Consider the following 23,615-nt stretch of genomic DNA (forward strand, 5'->3'; position numbering starts at 1 on the left):
TGTTTTTCATTATTAATTTTAAATTTCAAGATTTAAGGGTATCTGTTACGTTTGCTATATTATAATATACTATAAAATACATTTTCAACTGTTTAATATAATATATGTGCGAAATATAAATAATACATGCATATTATTATGTATGTGTTTCATCGAGCTTGTCGTCGCATTTTACTCGCAACATAAATTATCAAAATACCTTTTTATCAGATGAACATAACTGTTTAAACTCCCCAGCATTCGGGGTGGTTCCCGGTGTAACACGCACGGTGCAGATGACGACAATCCTATCCGTCACACCCCGACGGTATGTATATACATATTATAGTACTTTGGTATGGAAATTCCGGACCATTGCCCAGCACTATTATTATTGGTTCTGTATCCCCACCCGTGGACCACCACACAAGGTCCCTCTCCTTCTCACCCTCCGGGTGCGTTGGGGTTCGCGTGTGTATCAATTTTCCGGAAACACTTTCGCCCGTATGACTCATTGGGAAATTGGAAAGCACCCGACGAGCATAATCAAGACGAGAGTACATTATACATATCTGATCCCCCGGAGGGGTTCGACACTGGAATCAACAGTTTCTTGATTGTGTGTACTCTGAGGCAATCATTCACACCCCAAAAGAGCGGCGTGGAGACGTGGAGGATAGGGTTCTCGGGTAATATAAATTGGCAACGGAAACTGTAGAGGTGCGGGCTTCGAACTCGGCGCTCTCATGAGGTACGTAATAAAAATAAAAAACAAAAAAAAAATGATACAACTGCAGCAATACATAAAAACCTTATACAACTTAGGGATGAACGGGTGATAGACGTTAAACGGCGCTAATACGAACTAGATAAGTCATAATGCATCGTGTTATTGGAACGGTAATTCGACTTGATGCGCATCACTACAAGACATTATATTTCGAGTTTCAGCTGTTTATGTTGGATGAGCAGTGCATATATTATGTATTATATGAAAATTGAAACGAAATCAATACTTCCATTGACGCGGTAGTAAAATAACAACGTATATCGACACATCGTATACATAAATATGTCTTTTTTCTAAATAGTATAATCAATGTTTGTGTATTAAACACCGAAATATTGTAGAATAGTGTTAGTATATTATATATAGCTTATATAGAATCTCAAAGAGGGCGTGGAAGCGATTACTTTCACAGTAAGGCGTTGCGTAAAACACATTTTCGGGTACAATGTGGGATACGAACGAATGTTTCTCAAGTTTATTTCACAGTTATTTCATATAAACTGGATATGATATGTAAATTATGTCGTACTTGAAAATTTAAAACAGTTTTTTAAAAAGATTTTGAACAAAAATTGAGAAAACCTAATTTAATGCCAAATATATTTAGACCGTGTATTTTATATTTATTTTAACATTTTTTTTACATGAAAATAACATCTAAAAGTTCCAACTTTTATTATATTAAAATATATAACTATAAAAATAACTAGTATTTTATTCAATAGATATTATATACATGACATATTTATTATTTATAAATTTATGATAAAAATAATAAGTAATATTATAAGAATGATATATTTTTTTAAGGTTTTAGAACAAATTGCTAGTCGTTATGTATATTATTTATATATTTTTTAATCGATATAATTATTAGTTTTTGTTATGTCATCATAAATATATTATTTTATAATGATAGGTATTGGTAATAAATTTAGAATCTGATCGTATCGTTGGGTCGCTTATTATAGTTATTATATAATATTAGAAAAAAAAAAATAAATATCAATTTGTAGTCAATTATAAAAACTTATTGCCTCAATTATTAAGCTTCTATGACACGACATTCGTTTATTTTATTCTATTTATTCAATACTCTTGGTACATTGTCGGATAAGAGACAATTTCCCCCTATACACATCGGTCGTGTGCTGCAGGAACAAAAAGCTTTCGATCCATTAATGTTTTATGTTTCGATTTTTTATTCGCACATCCGAAATCCCCCTCGTGCACCACCTGGTAACCCGTTTAACGTTTTCCCACGCACATCCCCAAAAAATATTTCGTGATTCTAATACCATCTCATTAAAAACCTTCACTATTTTGAATCGATAATACACAATAGAGTGAATTTGTATGTTCCGACGAAAAATATATTCATAATTTAATTTATGTTTACTATAAATTATTATGAAGTTGGTATATTAATGTAAAATGTTCGGTTGATAAATTTTCTCAACATCGTATTTTTACGTGCAGACCTTTGGCTTTTGATGGGTTTGATAAGACGGTGAATAGACTGGATTTCGTGTCGACTTGCAGTATTGCCGATGACAGACTCGACAGCGACTTCTCTCCCCTTTCGTTGACAACATCTCTAATGGAATGGTCTTCCTTTGTAGGAATTTTGTTTAATTCAAAACATTAATTAACCCTTACACCACATAGCTCGTTTAAATAATGAAAAATGAACCCTTTATCAAACTTATGAACTGGTTATCTGCTAATTAACAGCTTCCGATGAATTTCTTTCATAATCGGTCTTTATTATTATTCGTACACGTCAATCTACAGGATTCAAAAATTTAATTAATTGAACACAACGTACTAAGACGGAGTTTTTACTTTGTACGCGGTGTTCAAGTGATTTATACAATTGTTTTATTTTGCACTTTTGACTTGACATGACTTTTCATTTATTTTGTTAAGAAAGGTTGACAAGCTGGATAATTTTAATTAAAATCAATGTAAAATACATTATATTTATGTAAATTTTAAATATTTTAGTCGAGGAAATGATAAATTTTAATTATCAAAAGAGAAACATTATCTCTAACGTCTGCTATTTTCACGTTTCTTCGCCGTAAAAATATATTTTATAGTTTTGATAAAAATGATTTGTGTATAAAAAAATTAAATTATATAAATTTATTTGTCACTTCAAGTAATAATAACTAAATAAAAACTTATTATTATTTTTCTAAATTCTTTCATATATTTTTGTCTTTGCGGTACTATGTAAGATTTTCTTCGTTTGTACATTAAGGCTTTTAATTGTTTGGTATAATATGTCTGCAACTAGAAATTAATTAGAAAAATTGTTTCACCAATGTTTTTAGTGTTGAACAGACTGAACATAGCGATTTGAAGAGCAGCTTAAGCTCCAAACACATAATATGTCGTGCATGTAATATAATACACACATACACACATACATATATATATATATGTCTGTGAAGCTGAAAACTCCTTTACTCAACGAAATTATTTCCCCAGACACACTGCGGTTTTCGTAGGAAATTAATCCGTCTATGGGTCCATTTAAGACGCCATTTACAAAAGGCGTTACGTGATAAGAATGACGGGCCATTGTCCACGCAAATAGGTTTTAATCCGGTCACGTAAAATAAAAACCCTTTTTTTCTCGTCCTTATCGTCGTCGTCGGGCGGCAGACGAAAATTTCGTTTTGATTGCACTGTGCGTATTTCGCATTCACAGCTTCTCTCGCTTTAGGGTCTAGACGCACATCGGTTACGACCTTTAAATTCTCTTCTATTTTTTCCCCTCAATTGAATATTTTGCGCATTCTGTCCAGCTGCCTGTTACCATATGCATTTGCCCACGTATGATATATATTATTTATAAAGCCACGTGTCTTGTTCGTAATTTGTAAGCCATCACACTGAATAATATCAAAGTACATATATGTATATATAATATATGGCTATAACTAATCGGTTGACGAATTAGTATTTTAACACCACACAGTCGTCAATTTAAAACGTATTAAATTCTTTATGAGATGATAAACGAATGCCACCAAAATACGGTCCCTTTCGTATACTATATTATATGCAGGATGGAAGTAAATACGTCATTTTATATTATTAACCAATAACGATTCGTTTCGTTGTACTGATCCATGACACTGAAATAAATACTCTTAATATAAAACCAAAAGTCATGAAAAATACATTACTCTTGTTTGTTATCATTATTAAAAAAATAATTTAAGTCGAGTAATCGTGTTGTATTTTAATAAAGAATTTATATTATTTTGAATACATTAAATGTATCTGCTTTATCAATAATTAGGTACTTAATATATATATTATATTTGTCATACACTTTGTCTTCAATTGTATATACGTGTCATTTAAATTTAATTTACATTAATTACATGACGGTAAATAAATCATTTGAGAAATATTTATATTTTTTTAATAAAAAACTGTTATATAAAGTTAGTTAGACCTTATTTTTTATTGTTTTAAAATAATATTGGAATATTTATAAAAATCTAATTTATATACATGCTGACAGAAAAGTTTATTCTATTTTTGTTTTTATTTTAATAAAAAAAAAATTTTAAATAATTTTAATTTTAAGTGCAAGTTAAAATAATACTTCGAAAAAAATAACAAACATAACGTATATGAACTATATACAATCATTTTTTTCGGGAAAATTTGATTAAATACAGCTAGGAGATTCAAGAATAAATATCAAAATATAATATAAATGTATTAATATTTATTATGTAATTGAACTGCAATCTTTATGCGATTTTTTTTAAATAAACGAATGTATTGTTGAATTTATTATTCACTAAAGAATAAAGAATAAATTATGTTATACTATATTGAATAAAATACTACCGAGTCAAAGAAACTAGAAAAAAGATAATGTAATTTAGCCAATGAATACAATAAAATCATTATAAAATAAATGTTTGGAAAACACTGAGACCATTTGAATCGCTTCAGAAAACTGGTATGCCAATGTCTATTGTGTATACCTGGTTCATTCAAAAAGGGCTACACTGTATACCAATAATATTGTGCTATTGTGCAAATACAACCCATGGATTTTTATCCTCAGATTCATTTAGTAAGTTCCAGTCAATATTATAATGGCCCCAAAATAGCTTCCAACGGCATAGACTCGACATTATTATTGTTAATATCCGCTTAATTGTGAGCAAGTTTAGTAGCGTGCAATTATTACTGTACTGTATTTGTTTTGTAATACAGTTTAATATAGTACATATATTATTATAATGGTCCTATGCACAATTATATATATATATATATATATTGTGTAGACATATAAAAAAAATAGAAACTTCCGTTTGGAAATATGATCTTCACACGACGCGTCTTCAACGATTATTAAATTCAATTCCACAGACAGAAACAGGTTTTTTCCGCGTTGAAGTGCCCTCATTGTCGCATTACCATAATGTACGCGTAATTAGTTTAGGTATATGGAGATATATAATATGCTAGTCGCGGAATTCGAACCGGGCGATTTGTGAGATTCAGTAGAAAATTGGGTTTATTCGGGGCTTGCCCGGGGTGTTCCCGGAGTTGCCAAGTACTTTGTACCAAATCGAGGGGAGAATAAGTTAGTGTCAACACTTCTTTTTATGTACTGCTACCGTTTGAACGCCGCGAGGGAAGCGGACACGTTTCTTAGACGCTCTTCTCGATCGAATTGATCCCGAGAGAGGGAACGAGAAATAGAGAGACATATATACACATGCACGCACACACAAATACAATGTTCGTTTATAGTTGTTGATAACTGCGAAATTTGAACGCAGTATTGTAAGAGCAAACTTTTGCGTTTCGAAATAACCTGTGGCGCTTTTGACGTGACAGGCGTCGCGTTAGTGATAAAGTTTTCTTATTTTGGCGCTCCAGCATAATTATGGGCATGTGGCATGTCGATTGTTTACCATTCGATTAAATTAACATGTCATCAACATTCAGAATCAAAACTATAATGAACACAGCGAACCGGAGTACGTAATGAATTAAGTTGTTATTTCAGATCGATTTTATCTGCCGTATATTTTCAGACAAAGCCATAATGTTGGTACTTATTTTTTATTTATTATCAAATAATAGTAATAAAAAAAATATATTAAACGTAGGCGTAAAATTTAATCTGACACGTTTAATCATTAGGTGGTCCTAAAAAGTATCCAAAACAGTTTCATAACTTTTGTTGTTGTTGTTTATATAAATTATTATTTCATAAAGTTAAAACGTGGAAATCAGTTTACAAACTATGTGTCAAAAAGTATCGATAGAACGCATAAAACGAGTATAAAAAAACATAAAAGTGCTCACGACCAACTAAAAGTGTGTGTATTATGTACGTGCCTATGTTGTTTTGTGTTTTTAGTGTATATATAAAAAAAAACTCATCGTACGAGTTATTTATATTGAAATTGTTTAATAAAACAGAACATTAAACAATTTGTTTTTATATGTTATGCGCTTTTTAACGAGTTTCATCCGATGAATGTTTTAAAATTTTTTTTTTTTATTTATTTATACCACATGCTTTTGATGTGAATCATTCATATTTAATACTGTCGGACAAAAAGAGCATTTTGTTCCTATATGCATCAAAAGAACCCGATTGCATTTAAATCGACAGATTATGATCTTTACACATTGGGCGCAGGGTTGGGGCGGACAGTGCCTCGGCGGACTGCGTTGGTATTAAACGTAAACCAAAAAAGAGCAGGAGTGGCAGGAGGAGGATAAAGATGAGGATGATTACAAGGACGGACACTGGGGGAGGGGGGTTGAAGAAGATGAATCCCTGCCCGCGGGTAATTAATCAGCGAACAAAGGCCGGCGGAGGGGAAACACGCATAATCCAATTTCACGGATGGAATATCAATAACGGAGTCCGGGGCCCGTGAATAATCAGCGGTCGCTGAGGAATTTCCTGTACGTCAATATCGACCCCTTTTGCGAATAATTTGACATCGGTGCCACTGAGACTGAACATTTCGGAGACTGCAGCCGTCACAGGCTTGCCTGTGCATGTATATAAATACAAACGGAAAAACTTTTCCGAGCTGGACGTCCCGAAAATTCAAAAAATGTTAAGTAGTTATTTATTTTTATTGATATGTGGCCCGCATGTGACTGAATTATATTGGGCCATAACATCATTTCTTATCGATTTCTTTGTTACGCACACCAACCAAGTCAAAATATACTTTGTACGCACGAAGAATGTATAATAATAATAATAAAATGTACTTATTCATTCGGTTCGTATATGGAAATATAGTGCGGCGCATATACTCGTATATTATTATATTATATTATATTATACTATGTGAATGCGTGAAGTCGCCGTGAACTTAAAATTATATGTTTGCCGACGTCGAAATATACATGCCAGATATAAAAAAAAAAAGTGTATACGGTCGTACTTGGTTGATTTTGTTTTATGAACCCTGTAGCTCCAGCTAGTATTTATTTAATATTATACATTTATGGTATAGGTACGGCTGTTTACGCCGTATAACTTCGTAAAAATGACGAAATACTTACAGTCTAGAAAGCTGTGGGTTGTTGTAGAACACCAAATCGGGCACTTCGGTGAGCTCGTTGCCGTTTAATCGTCTGAAAACAAAAAAAACCAACAACACGTTATTATTATAATATGCGTTTACGTGCATATATACATTATAGCATGTATACCTACGGCGCGCGCGAAATAATAATAACACGACATTTTATTTTCTGATTATAATCTCGCGTCACCGGCGCGCATGAATAATGTACCCGCCCCGGTTAGGTAAAAGAATCTATCACCGTCGGTCGTTTTATCATATCGGGGCCCCCGAGTCTTTTACGTTCACATTATTATTATTATTATTATTATTATTACGATATTTGTTATCCCGATTATGATAATGCATCAGCACAGAGGCAGATAGAGTGAAATGGAGGAGAGGTTAAACGCTGCGGTAAGAGTAAATCATCAGTGCAACAATAATAATTTCGAGGCTCCGGTTTAAAAATATTTTGTAGGTTATAATATTATGTTCTCTATAGACATAAACGCAAATAGGCTGTGGCTTAGATTGTATTTGAAATATATAGTTTCCACGTCAAAAAAAAAAAAATTTAGTCAACTTCAATGCCTTTCAATTTTTTATGCGACTATGCAGCCCATAAAATATTACAAATAGATAATAATATTAATGAAACTTCAAGTACAGAATAAATATAATGCATAACTTATATAACTTACAGTTATAACTTATAGTTATATAAGCGCTTATAACTTTAACAACTTCATTTTTATCAAAACTAAGTTGTTAAATTTACGAAATGCAAAACAAAGAAATTTCATGGACGACGAAGTGAAAACAGTTTAACCGAAAATCAAAAGCCACGCTGGACGTGGTGAAGAAAGTTGGCGTCGTTTGCGGCGACCTAGATTTTCTCAGACAGACTGACAGATCATGGTTATCCGGTCTCGAGTGTTTTGTATATTATATGGCAATATTATTAACAGTAAATCTTATAAAAGTTTTAAGACCTATACCTAAATAAAAAAAAGTCAAGTACTAATATATACGCTTGGTTAGTTAATGTTTGATAAGAGAAAGAAAAAAAATTGTTTGCATATTTTTTTAGTCACGGTACAGTGCTGTCAAAACCATTACTAATTCAAGACGAATTTCATGGGTCGTGGTATACCTACATTTCTATTATTATTTTATCGTTATTTTTTTGGAGGGGTTGGGATGACAGTTTCTTTTTATGAAAGGGTTGGGAGTCAAATTGATATCGGCTGTCATAGCAGATTTTAAATTTTGTATGCCTATCTCAAAAAATAGCTTCATCGCCATACTGATCTATGTTAATTATCCACAGGTAGCTCGAATAAACGTATAATAATTAAGCCTTCATTTTTATTTTTATTTGTTGTACGTAGTATTGAATGGTCGTATATCATTATGGCGTGCTTTGTGTACGTATATATTTATAAAATGATTCACCAAGTATGTTTAACCACATTTTTTCATTTAATAATGAATTTGTTTAAATTTTGATTTTTGAAGTGTTTAAATATATTTAAAGTGTATTCTTCAATTTTTTTTAGATATTTGTGTAATACTTAAAGAGTGTCTTGTAGCGATAAGAAATTAAACAATAACTCCTTTTCTAATGTAAATTATTAAGCAAATATTTTTTGTTGAAAATGTTGATGTACCAAAATCAAAATTAAAATGAATAGTTTTTGAAATATTTAACTTTTTGCACTGTAAAGATAATAATATTATTATGTTAACAATTGAACTATGGTTATTTCAACTTTTTAATGATTTATATTAGTATTCATCAATATTAATAATTTATAAAAATGGTCCAATAGTATAATAAATACTAGATATTATTTTAAATGTACCTATTTTATACTTTTGTAACACCATTTTTAAGGATTATTATTCTTAGTATAAACATGTTGGTTGTTTAACTGAGAAAACTATTCGTTCGAATTTTGAATTCGACACGTCAACATTTCCAAAAAAGTTATCCTTTTAAAAAAATCGATAAGTAGTAAAAAAAGGGGGTTTTCGTTTGAAAAACAGAAGTTTGTATTTCTATAAAAGACTCAACGAGCAGTACAAAGAACTTTGAGAGAATTTGAAAACATAGTCTTATACATCATCCATTTGATGAGAATTCTGAAAATCAGATTTTGAACGACTGCAATATCGAGGGAAGAAAGGGAGTGAATGTGCTCGGCGAATCACTCTGTATAGTGTATATATATATAATACAATATATATATATATATATGTTTGTGAAATCCAGGCCGACGGTTGTCAAAGTTGATTAAGCGGGGTCGTGCGAAGCGTAAGCGGACATGATATGCGGTAAGCGGTATACGTTAATGAACCGCATAAAGGTGGTACACAAGCGTCGTTACTCTCTCGTGGCCCGCAAAATAACAACACTATAATGTCTATAATAAACAGTATGATATCTGTCGGCCGCTTATGGCGACGGCGTCGCATCGTTTGAAATCGACGTTCAGCGCCGAAGCCGTATCATGACATCATATCGGGTATTGTATGCCGCCTGACAGTTTTATCGCCCAAGAAATTATTGTTATATCGGCGACGGCGTCGTGTTTGAAATTTTTGGTTTTTGTTGAAAAACGCGCACATATCGGTCCGACGCGGCTGCGGAGGGCCGCGACCACTCGCATCACGACCAATGATATTATTATTAAAACTTTTCCGTGAAATGTTAATCGTGTCTCAATACTTACACGGTCGCCGACCAACGAATAATATCAAAATATAATATTATAACGCGGGGGAAGCGGTTTTATATTAAAATTTGAATTTTATCGGACTAGTCTACAGCAAGTATCGCGACTACGGTATCCGCGTACGAAATCACTACGATTTACTTAACCGTTTTTATTTTATTATTATAATAATTTCGCGCACGGATACTAATGTTTAATAATAATATTGCGGCGCATGTCGTATGAGAAGAGATTAATATTATATAGCAAAGGAAATTTATAGATTTGGAGGAGAACAACGGAGTAGGTTAGCCGGACGGAAACGAAAACCGACTTTTACACAATAATATAATATGACGTACGAATACCCTTATTCGAGAATATTATATAATTCACCGAAGAAACTTTATGGCGATTCGATAAAAAATATGGTTTGGACGAGCGAAAAACAGAATTGTCGTGTGGGTGATGCGGCGGTCGTCCGCTTTTCAGACACAATAAAATAATGCGATGTCACTCGCGCACTCGGTCCCGAATTTTATTATAATTATTATTGTCCACCGCAGTCATCGTACACGGTAATAATAATAATAATAATAATATTAATATATCATCGCCACATGGAAACGGTTTCGCCGTCGCCGGTTAATGCGCATGTACAAATAAAATATATTACACCAGTGTATCGGCCGCACGCTGTTGACGTTGACCAATTGCCAAAATCATATCACTACGCGCACATTATAATATTATATTTTGTGCACCGTCTCGTATAGTCGTGTGTTGCGTGTGGCGATCGTATTATTAATAAAGCTGCACCGACGACGGCGACATAAAACGCACACTATGCAAACTCATCCACAGCAGGGCGCTCGCGGGTCGTGGGTTGTCGGTGTACGGTGGGTGACGGCCGGGGCCGGTGGGTCGTCCGGCGGTCCGGCACTTTTGCAAAAACAACGGTCGACGGTGGCGGTGCGTACGGTGTACACAGCACCTCTCTATTAATCACCGACCCGTCAGATTTTAGTGGTTATTTTCCCCTCCCCGCGCAGAATACTAATAAAACATCATTGACCCCGACGAGTTTATTATTATACTGCGCACGGCCGCGCGGGCAATCTAATTTTTTTTTTCCGCCGAAAATTTGAACGCGCGTCTGCGGTCCGTCGGCTTTCCGCCGCCGCCGAGTCTATGTCGTCGTGTTTAGGGCGACCCACCAACCGCCCACGACCGTATTTTCCCCTCGAAAACGAATTTATTCAAAATATGATTTTTCGGAATTATTAAATATTGACTAGTACGTCTTTTATTAAAGACCATTTATTATTTTTAAATTTCCAAGCTTTTTTTTTATTAAATACTTAAACTTATAGTGACGGGTACATCATTTTCTATGATCGAAAATGCCTTTAATATAAATCGTTATTACTCATTGCTCATTACAATCCATTTTATACAGTCCTTAAGTTCCCTGATCAACTTATACTACAGCCGTGAGTCGTCGATCTCTCTTGTAAGTTGTAAGTTTCAGTTGTAAAAGTTTAAAATTTAAACTACTGAAATGTATACCAACTATTGTGTAATATATTGAGATTTTTTTTGTATTATCTTTTTGGAACTTAAATTTAGTACTTATCAGATTGTTTTTTATTTTTATATAAATTAAAATTACAAAATCGTATTAAATGTTTAACAATTCATAAATTATAAAGGATATTATACATAAATAAATAGGTGTATATATATTTATTAGTCCATGTCATAATCTGATAAACAATTTTATAGATGCGTATTTATGACGGTTTTATTAATCATTTTATTAGTCATTGATGATCATCACTAGATGTCATCATTCAAAATATATAATATAACTATAGGGAAACATACAGATAAGTAGGTAACAATTTGTATTTTACAATATTGATAACGTCTCATATTTTATCGATTTTTAGAATTTTTATAGACTATAGAAATATATAATTTTAAATATACATGTATACATTTATAAACATATTCAATGAACCAATTATTATTACACAAATAAAAACAATTAAATAATATTGAAACTGAAAAAAACAGAAAAATTCTTTAGCACAAAATTTTGTTTTCGGATTCGATATAAGTTTCTAACAAAATCAAAAAAGGGTTCCTGTTCAAAAATAGGATTATAATTTAGTTTCCAAGCTCTGTTTTATAAATCTTCAAATTTATATAATATTTACTGTACGTAGACCATTTTTAGTATTTTTACAAACTTCAAAAGTTGATAGATATTAATATTGAGTACTGAAATTTTTAAATCAGTCCATAGACCCTATATATATATTCCAAACCCATTATCATTTATCTGTTATCCGAGGTCTAGACGGTGATGGAGACGACGACAACGACGACCAGTATGACTTTTCGATCAGTGACTTATTATCACGGCCGTTGAGTACGTTTGAATTTTTATGCAAGTTGTTCAGATACGATCTCAAGGTCGACAATGAGAATTCAACGAGTCGGTGCAAATCTAAACGAATAAGATAATATATGTCCGTTGTCGAGAGTCGTATATGAAGCCGCGGCGGACTGGTCGCATAAATTGTTTACCGCCGACGCCGCCGCTTTTAGTCGGCGTTAGTACTCACCGACCAAGACAACTATGTGTAATGTGGTCCCTCTTTGTTGCCCCGCAAAGTTATGCACGCGTGTTTCAACACGCCTTTTTTATGATTATTATTATTTTTTTTTATTTTTTTTTTCATCATATTATTTGACTTTCTTGTAATTAAAAAAAAAAAGTACACCGCTCGCTCATTCACATAGTATAGTTAAATTGGTTTAGTTTTATTTTTGCGAGTGCTCAACAGGGTCGGACTGTGGTATAATTTATATCCATTAGTGTAAGTATACGTATTAATGTAGTATGAGTATAGGTATGGAGGTACTTGCGTGCTATTTTTTTTTCAAACTTGACAACTTAACTTGTTTCAAGATTGTTCAAACAAAAACGCACCAAAGGACTTTATGAATTATGCATTTCGTTTGGTTGAAAAGTTATTTTTAATAAATTGAAAATACTTTTTCGTCAAAGTCGTTTAAATATAAGCAATTGAATAGGACTGAGAGAGTATTTAAAAATTAATTGAAATGGTTTAATTACGTTTTTAATACTTATTAATGTGTATAGTATTATGATTTTATTTTTATTAGGTTAAATCAAACAGTAAATAATATATTAATGGATATTATCATGTATAGGTATTTACTTAATAATTTATTATGAACGAATAGATGACCATGGTATAAGAAAAATAATAATATAGCATACAATTAATCATTTAAAATTGATGTAAAACATTTAAAAATATTAAATGTCACGAGAACGGAATTTAATTTAAACCAGAATTCATATTATATATCTATTTATTTTGGTATTTTATACTGTAATATCGAGTAGAATATTTGTGAGTTTAAAACAGTAAAATTTAGAAGTTTAGAATTTATCATACAGGTATATTTTATGAGTATCAAAATATTCTATGCTGATGAATTATTATTATTTGATTAAATTTATTTATAGTACATAATATATATATATATATATAATATATATATATTATACTTGTACTTAACTTACGTAAATTGACAAATCATAAATTTAATTTATTCATTGATTGTACACAATATTGTTTTAATAAAATTACGTTTTATTTTGTAATTCTGTTTTTATGATAATAAAGAATAGCAATATTCTTATAACTGTATACATTTTTTTTACAGCTATAGACAAAGATAAATTTCTTTCGTTTCATTTTAAATGGTGCAATTGATAAAAAAATGTTTAACAAATTGTTGATTACAAAGTTGAAAAATAGGATATTAACTAACCTAAATGAGTCATCGTTCAACGACGAATTCGGTTGACGGTAGCCGACTACGTCCTTAAGGACATGGTACATTAAACTTGTTTTAATCCAATTGAAAGCGTTTCTTTGTTTTTATATATGTATGCGTGGGGGAGTACGTTTATAGAGAAGTGATTACCCGTGTTCGCGATGCAATGAAATCGGTCTTTGGGTTAAGGGTTCCCAGATAATATACAGGGGTATTACTTAAGCGCCGAGTTCGGAATTATTCACGACTATATAACCGTTTCTTTACAGATTATAGGAGCAATACTTTCTATCCGATGGCAACGCTAACCGAATAGGTTCTTTTTTACAGCGTGTTTCTCGAGTGGGGTCGGGTCCTTTCATCGCAGACAGTTACTTGCAGAGTAAAACAAATGGTCTTTTGTTTTTTTGTTTATCGACTAAAGCGTCTCAACAAATATATTTTATTTGCCATTATTATTATTATTAATTTTTTTTTAGTGCCTACATTCATCGACTTAAAACTATATATATTTTGTTTGGAATTGTATAATTATACTAAAAACTATATTACTAAGTGCATTGGTTATAAAAGTTATGAGTTTATGACACATTAAAATGTATCGCTATTTACGACCAGATTTCGCCCAAGCCGCAAGTATTAAATGGTTAACTAAAATATAATATTACTTTAAATAATAAATCAATTTTTATTCACCTATAATTTAGAATAAAAATAGAATATTATTTGCATTTATTGAAATTATTAATAACTAATTTACTATAATGGTATAATGTAATTGCATTTGAAAGCAGAATTATATCGTAATAAATTATTATATTTTTTCTAGAAATATATAAATTTATATTTTCACATACATTATTAATAATTGGATATACTTAGTCATTTTTATTTGATGAAACCTTTCGTGAATGCGAGGGTATGAGTTTCAAGCCGTATCCATTTCATTATACATAAAAAATAAACATAGATAGAAAAACAGAGGCGTATAGTGACTCAAGACTTTATTAAGTTTGGCATGTACATTTTAACTGGGAGTGAAATCATTAATCTTGCATTAGACGAGTGTGTATATTGTGACAACAGTTCGGGTAAATTTCTTTGGTCGAACAAAGCATGCTAAATCGCATCAGCAATAAATAATTATTCATGACAGAGTGTTGCGCAGATTTTCAATATCTGTTTGGTATCACACCAAATGTCGTGTAAACAAGTGTTGTAATTGTTTTTGACTCTATCCATTCTATGAAATACAATTCAGACTCGTAGAGCGCATTGGGTATAATCAACAGTAGAACATCTGCGGTCAAATAGCCAATTACCCGTGGTTTTTACGGCTTCTTCATCCATAAAACCTAAGAGAGGGTGGCAATAATAAGAGACACTAAGAGGATTATCTGTGGTGGCACAGCTCTATATATTATTGTGCTAACCCGCATTGCGACAACACCTGGCCAAACATTCAATTTGCTAGAGGTCAATAAAAACAAACGACCAAAACACAGTGTATATATATATATATATATATATATATATAAAATCTTTTGCAATTAATTATACCGACAGATATGAGATGTTATTATTGTAGTTTTTGTTCTTATTAAAAAAAGATTCTTTTGGATTTACGAAGTGTCTCAGGACCACCATGGTTGATTATCAATTAGTGCACATCTTTGAGCGGTCAGCTGCTAGAAGGGGGATTAAGTTAAGGTATTGTACACTTCGACGGATCCTTTAAGTTCCCAAAATGAGAAATAATAAGCTTTTCCGAAAACTGTTTGCAAACCAGAAACCTTGGCAGGAAACTTCGATACCGGTAAAACTTTGAAACAGACGTTATCAGTAAAGTTTTTGGTCTAACATAACTACATCAACGTAAATCCGACAGATCTCTTTAGTTGGGGTATGCAATATTGAAAGCGACTGTAGTTCTGAACAGAAATTTATCGCTCTCGCGTAAAATAAAAATAACAAAATAAAAGAAGGAGAGAGAGAGAGATAGAGAAAAGAAAATGTGGAATTAGTTTAAATTTCCCTCGACATTTCACGCTGAAAAATCATCGGTTCTTAAGACAAATGGACCCGATGTCTCGTGAAAATGATTTATAGCACATAGCAGGTTTATCATATCTTCAATTTCAAATACCATTCTCTTCTACTTTGTGTATTCATTTTTCAAAAATAAAAAAAATAAAATAAACAAACTAAACAAAATATACAAACACGCATAGTTTCATATGGTATACATTATAAGTAAATGTATACAAGATATAATCTTCATAGGAAACGATATCAGTTTTAGTATATTTCAACTATTTGCTCAAAATTCAATTTTAAGCAAATTTTAAATTTTATATTACATAATATTTTATATTGTTTTCTTATTTTATTTTATTTTATTATTATTATTCTACGTGGCGCTCAACATTTTTAGCTGTAATTAGTGTAGTAATAGCATATTTTTGATCGTAATAAATATACAATTTAAAATTACTAGAATCGTTAGCACAACGTATAATATTTTTATCTGAAAGAATTTATGTGTATAATAAATAAATTAATGGATTTCATTAGTTGTTAATGGATATTATTTTACAGTGCAGCAACGGAGTACAGCTGTATATATTATAATTTATAAGATTGAACAAAATATTAGGCGTCGGCAATCTCTATTTTATCAATTTACCGGGGAACCGACCAAAATAAAATATTTCATTAATCATATAATATAAAGTAGGAAAAAATATTTCATTTATCTGTTCATGTGTTCGTCTTACGTCCTTTTAATCGATTTTAATGAACACGTGGGAATTGATTATATTAGAATTGTACGAAACATAAGATTCGTGTAATATAATCAAAAATGGGTGTATATATAATATTATAATATTATATTATCATCATGATATATATATATTATAATAATAATATTATATCGATTTACTATGGTTTTATACGTCGTATCGTATTTCTTTGAAGTAGGTATCTGGTATATAATATAGTAAAAGCAACGTAAATATTATGTTTTTTTCATTTAATTATTGCATTATTCTGCATTGAATCTATTAGTGATACCTCTGTACGAGCTAAATTTAACCACCTCGTCCGGTTACAAAACAGTTAGAAAAGCTATTAAAATATAAAAGTTTTTCCGAACTGATTAAAAATTAATTACCTGGTGGAAAATCGTTTTTCTTTTCTCTGGGCATTTTAATTAAAACTAATTCCTTTCTCCCCCTTCTCTACATTTGCTTCGTGTTCAAAGCGAACTTTTGCACTTAAAATAGCTCTCGAAAGACGATTTTTTACTAGAGCATATATTTTACCGTTATCTGGTGGACGGTCCTGTCATGGGTTCGGGGGAAAAAAAAGAACGTATTTTTTTTGTATTATTAATTGCGGTCCAGAGAGAGAGAGAAATATATCGCGATATGCGTTACAATAGCCACCGAAAATATAAAAAAAAAATAGCACGCACATTAACAATGATATCAGATCGAAATTGTTTAATTGCACAAACGTAAAAAACAACCACACAAAAAAAGCAACAATATAGCATATCATCAAATCAAAAGATTTTTTATTTTAAGATGAATAACATAATATTTCTTTTTAGGAAGTCTACCGACATTCCATAGATATTGAGTAGATAAAATTTATCGCGTTAGGGAAATGCTTGTTTAAATAGTTTGTGTTGATGTAACCAAAAAAAGTTTGGGTCTAAAATAACCAATCACAGACAACCTATTAAATGTAACGTTTGTTTCTTTCTGTTTTATTAAACAAAAAACGCATGATATTCTAAATGACAGATATTTTTTTTTAAAACGTTTTACCATACGTTAACCGGGTGTTTTGTTTCTCATTTATTTTGGCAGTCGTTCAACACCCTTTTAAATATCGTTTTTTTCTTTTTAGTATTTTTGTAAATCTTCTATATAATATACGACCTCAGTCCTAGAATATTTTTTATAAACGACTGTTTTGGTATTTAGCGCTACTTTTAATTTAATATTAAAAGCATATTAAACTTCATAATGGGTAGATATTAATTATACATTAAAACTGAAACATTCAATTAAAATTCTACGGAAAAAAAATCTACTTCATAACAATAAGATTGGATTGAAATTCGTACAAAAGACAATCCACTGCACCGGTTTAATACGTTTTGAAGTGCCTATAGTAATAAACGTGATGATTCTTTTATTTTCAAAAATAACTTTATAGGTGCCTATTTAGGACGAATACCTCTAATGGTATTAAACGAAATACAACAATAATATGTTAGTTATTATACATGCAGTATTATTTTATATATGTGAAATGTTAAAGGTTAGTGTTATAGGTAGGTACTGCACGTAAAAATGATTTACGATATTTTATGCGTAATGATTCCGGTGTTGTGGCGAACAAATAAAAATTACTAGGACCTTCATATTATAATAATGGACATTTCGTTTCCATAAACGCATAACGGCCTCGGCATTTCCGATAAGAACGATAATAGTTCACGGTGTAAAGTAGTGCGTATATTATATTATAGCCGGACAACGATATATTATTATTATTGCTACAGCACGATCGCATCCCCTTGCGGAATACAGTTCAAATACAATAATAATATAAATACAATTTTCACGAGCACTAAACGCGAACACCTCGTGACAATAACGTCGCGCCGAACACGATTTACATAACAACATTACATTTGTCACTAATTGTCGGTATATTTAGGTACAGGCATTATTTTGGTATGCAATACATAATTAGTTATACGCATAATTTATTGTCTAGATTACCTATTTAGGACTACTCAATGTCACTGTTGCAGCAGGCATACACGTGGTGTAAATTTGTCGGTAGAAAAACGCGTACGCTGTTCCGGGATAAGACGACAGCGTGGTGAATAACCGACGTATAATAGATGTGACTAACAAGTAACTACCCATATTTTCGGGTGGTAGCAGGGAAGTGTTTCGACCTGTGTTCGACGCATCCGGTCAGTGTCCGGTAAACATAATCAAAATTATAATATTTAAAAGCCTGCTGCGGGAATGAGTTCATAAAAATGTGGTGGTGCTTTATTTTTAAATTTGTATGGTAGGTGCTTATAAAAAAAATTCGAACGATACAGACACAAAATCCCCTACTTAATAAGTACGGCTTTCAATAATGACAAATAAACAACATAAATTAATAATTTACCAATTTTTTTAATCTAATATTCAAGTATTACAATTCGATACATTTAAAAAGGTAAAAATATAAAATTACTTTTTTGCCTTTAACGCCCGCGCTCCATAAATTTCCCACATTCTCATACCTTAATTGACGATTCTTTGCAAATAAAGCACTATACATACGCACTTATTGCACAACAGTGACGTCGCTGTCGATTATCGGCCACGGTCTAAGTCCCTAAAAACACCTCTCCTTCGCTCTCTGCCACGCTGCGACTCCGAATTTTCCTTCTTCGCATAATAATAATAATATAATATTATTGTACGTTATACTCGTACACGAGGCAGTTAGTATTATATTAGCTTTTTCACTGCGGTGGCAGGCTGGCATGGCGTCTGTGGTACACGCTTTACGTCCGTTGATAATCCGTCAACCAACAATAAAGTTTACGCCCGCGTTCGACGCACAAAAGACTTTTGCAAACGACAGCCACGTTATATTATCGCTTAAACTTTAAATGTCAACGGCGCGGCAGGCAACGTTCACGTAAAATACCGAAATCTTGTGTTATTATTATAATAATATATCATTATATAAAATCGACTTGATAACATTTCAATGGTGTATAGGTGTATACATGATGTACTGCAGCACCTAATGCTGTTTTATAATATTTCAGTGATCCACGTCATTTTTATACGACCGAGAAAAAGAAATTAATTTCAATTTTATACCAAAAACCGCGAGAATTTCGACAAGTGTTATTGAATGAAAATTAATAGTGTGTACGCACGTATATACGCAGGATCTGTGATAAATCCTAAAAAAATAGCGTTCATTTGTTTTAATTTACACTTTGCATTTATTTTAATTTTTTTTTTATTCGTCGGAGGGTAGTTCCGGTTGTTTTCGGTTCTCCGGTAACCGGTGGGCGAATTCGGGTCTAAAGCCTCTGGAAATTAATTCGGGAAAAAAACAAAAAAAGGGAAGCGTTTTGCTGGTGATAAAAATCCTGATTTACTATATTATACTCCCTCACACTTAATGCGGCTATATAAAATATATATATTTTATAGTATAATATGTGGAGCGATGATCGCAGGCTGAGTATATTATATATATATATATATAAGTACCTATATAGTGTGGTCGAGAAATATTTCCAATAACTATTATATTATCCTACAAGCACAGGGGTCGGGTCTATTCGTTGACTATCCTTTTCATTAAACGGGAATTTCGGAGTATATTAATAATAATTTGCCCGTGGGTGGTAAAAGTGTCCTGGCCACGATAGGCTTCCCATAATGGACGGCCGTGACGGGACTTTAATGAAAGCTCGTATGGAACGGCTGGATGAAAGGGCTCAAAACGCAATTATCCTCAGCCTTTGGTGACCTTTGGCAATCTCACCTGCGATATTAATGTGCCTTTGGGTCGTACATAAATTAGCCAACAGCTTACAGTGTGAAAACATCTTTCACAGCAGCATAGGCATGGACGCCGGAAGTAAAATTTGTATTATTATCGGGTATAAGGATTTTGAGACATATTATTACTATGTGCGATTTGATCATGAAATGTTATTCATCATAATAATTTAGTATTTTATTTACTAGTATGTCTAATATAGTAAAATTGATGAAAAGATTCAACTATTTTTTTTGTATCGTTTACTTTTGTCTATTAATATTAATATAACAGATTAACAGTATTTTTACAAATTGATAATTTTTTAAATATATTTAATAACAAATAGAACTAAATAAAAGTTTAAAAAAATATTAGAGCATTTAAGTACTCTCAGATGTCGTATTTTGCTCAGTATTTTTACGATAAAAGATTGCTTCTGACAACAATATCCGTGTAAAAGTTAATTGAAAAACTGGGCCATAAATTTTAGCTCCCAGAGCAGAGCATTAATACTTCCTTTTTACTAGGCGGTGCCAAATTGTTAGTTTCAGTTCATTTTTTTAAAAATCTTAAACAAAAAATATTTAAATTTTCAAAAAAAAAAAACGTGACATTGGGAGTTTAAGCGTCATTCATATATTAAAGTATACATTTGGCATTATTAGTATGAAATGTTTTTAAAAGTTTTTTGGCATAGGTTTCAATTTTTGTGAAGCTTTATATTTTTTAAGAGATGCTAAATAAAGTGGTGGACACATGAAATGTAATAAACAAACGGTCTGGAAGAATACTATTACACTTAAAATGCCAGCGAAACATTTAATTTAAATGTGATTTAGTTGGCTATATTATAAATTATTATCAAAATGAACATAAATTATTTTTTATTTATAAAATGAATTAATAATACAATACTAGAACCTCGTATAAGTTAAACAATTATTTTCAGGAATTTGCATTACTAATATGCTAATATGCGTGATATAGCTTTGAAAACAATTTAAAGTTTATATTTTATCGATAAAACTCAAAGATGTTGGTAAAACTTTAAATAAGTTATATAATTAATACATTTTTATTATTGACTTAAACATATAAAATATTTAACTATACATATTTACTCGATTACAGTTGATATTATTCTTGAATATAGGTTATAATGTTCAATTTGTTAACCTTGAATAATTTTAAGTTAATTTAAACTAAGATTATTTCAATAAACAAATGAGTAAAAAAAGATATAAGTCAAAAAAACCCAGACCATTGTTCCGCTGTATAGTAGGTTTCAAGTGTACCTACTTTTTAATATCACGAAAGTCGGTTTGATTCATCGTGAACAAAAATGCAACATTCAAATAATAATATCATGTGTATATGATCGTGAATTTTAAACAATGAATGAAAAATTTAGTTAAAAATATTAAATTTTTAAACATAAAGAAAAATGGCTATAAATATTTAATATAAAAGTTTTAACTTATCATTTGATTGGTGATTACAAATGGGTAACGGCCAAATTGTGTTTAATAAACGGGAAATATAATTAATAATTATATTTTGTTGTATCTACAAAAAAAAAAAATGTTAATTCCAGAGAAATATACGTATTTACATCAAAAAGTAATATTTAAGATTTTTAAACGTATTTTTAGATTTAGTGAATACATAGATTCGTGGACCACATTGATGTTTAACGCATTACCACGTGGTAGCAATAATGTTTACAGAAATCGAAGGGCCGTATAACATATATTATGTATATTTGTACACATAATACCTATATACATATTAAAATTGTTTAACGTATCTATACAGAGTGATTCGTCGGAATTCCTAGCCACTTTACTAGTCTTATATCTCACGCTTGTAAATACTCATACTATAATAGTATTCATACCTATACGATATGAATGTATAAAAATTCCCATGAAAATATATTTTTTTTAAATTAAATAAAATTCGTAAGTAGTGTCTGAGTTAAGAAATAAAAAAATAATTTAATTAAAATATTTTTCCTCGAAATCCTAGTGTTATAATTAGAGGGCTTGAAAGTACATTTAGAAAAAAAATCAAAATATGCAACAAATGTGCGAAAAAAAATTTAAAAACAAGTAATTAAAATAATTGCACACAATTAAATGGCATATTTGATCATTTTAAATTTATTATGTACCTATACAAATAAATTAAACATTTTAATAATAAGTTACTTTATGCAAAACAAATCATTTTAAAAACAAGAAAGTTCAATTCCTGTTTAAGAATGATATAATTGATATTAGTTTACCAAACAACAATAGGTTGGTAGTCGACAAAATATATTATTAAAATTTTCTCATAAAATATAATTTTACACATTTTTTAGTTTTTGAAAACTGTTCATTATTTAGTTCAGTACATAGTTTATTTTAATTCAATATGCAATAAATGTCAAATTTTTTTAAAATACGTAAAAAAAATTGTATTATTAGTTTGAAACTATTACGATTCGTATAAATTACTAACAACAGTTTAAAAGTATTAATAGAAAAAAACGATACAATTGCATTAAAATCCTACTCCTACTTATAATAGTTCTTATACTAGCTAGTTAGTCGGTATCTAGCTATAATAGGTAAATATACTTCGTATGAAAAACTTAAAAATTGACAGCAGTATAGTTAGTATGTAAGTAAACAGTGTATTGGTTCACCAAGCATGCACACCCCATTTTCATTTTTCAATAATACAATTATTCAAAATCTTATTTTAGGTATTTTAAATGTACTATAGTGTTTAAGACCATATATTTAAATTCTTGAGATTATTTTACTCGTTAAGGAGAAGTATCCCGAGGAGATATAAACTTTTAAGCTTAAAATCACTTAACAGATAATTGTTCTGAAAGTTTTGGAGTATCGAAATCAAAATTTGAACTACTAGTTTTTTAGTTATTCAATAGTTTATGAACTAATAATAATAATAATACTAAGTCTCACGATAATGCGAGTTTACTTGATGGGGACTATGGCAATTTGAACATTTTATTAATTTTAATTAATCTATCAATATTTATAATTT

General features: G+C 30.8%; 1 protein-coding gene across 1 annotated transcript in view; it reads right to left on the minus strand.

The window, feature by feature from the left end:
• The window catches only part of LOC132917844 (protein slit), a 121,198-nt gene that overhangs the window by 31,087 nt on the left and 66,496 nt on the right, over positions 1-23,615 (minus strand). Inside the window, exon 4 of the mRNA XM_060978793.1 lies at positions 7,355-7,426. Within this exon, the coding sequence (XP_060834776.1) occupies positions 7,355-7,426 (72 nt within the window). The remainder of the gene's footprint in view (positions 1-7,354; positions 7,427-23,615) is intronic.

The sequence above is a fragment of the Rhopalosiphum padi genome, chromosome 1 (genome assembly GCF_020882245.1).
Source record: "Rhopalosiphum padi isolate XX-2018 chromosome 1, ASM2088224v1, whole genome shotgun sequence".
NCBI classification, from domain to species: domain Eukaryota; kingdom Metazoa; phylum Arthropoda; class Insecta; order Hemiptera; family Aphididae; genus Rhopalosiphum; species Rhopalosiphum padi.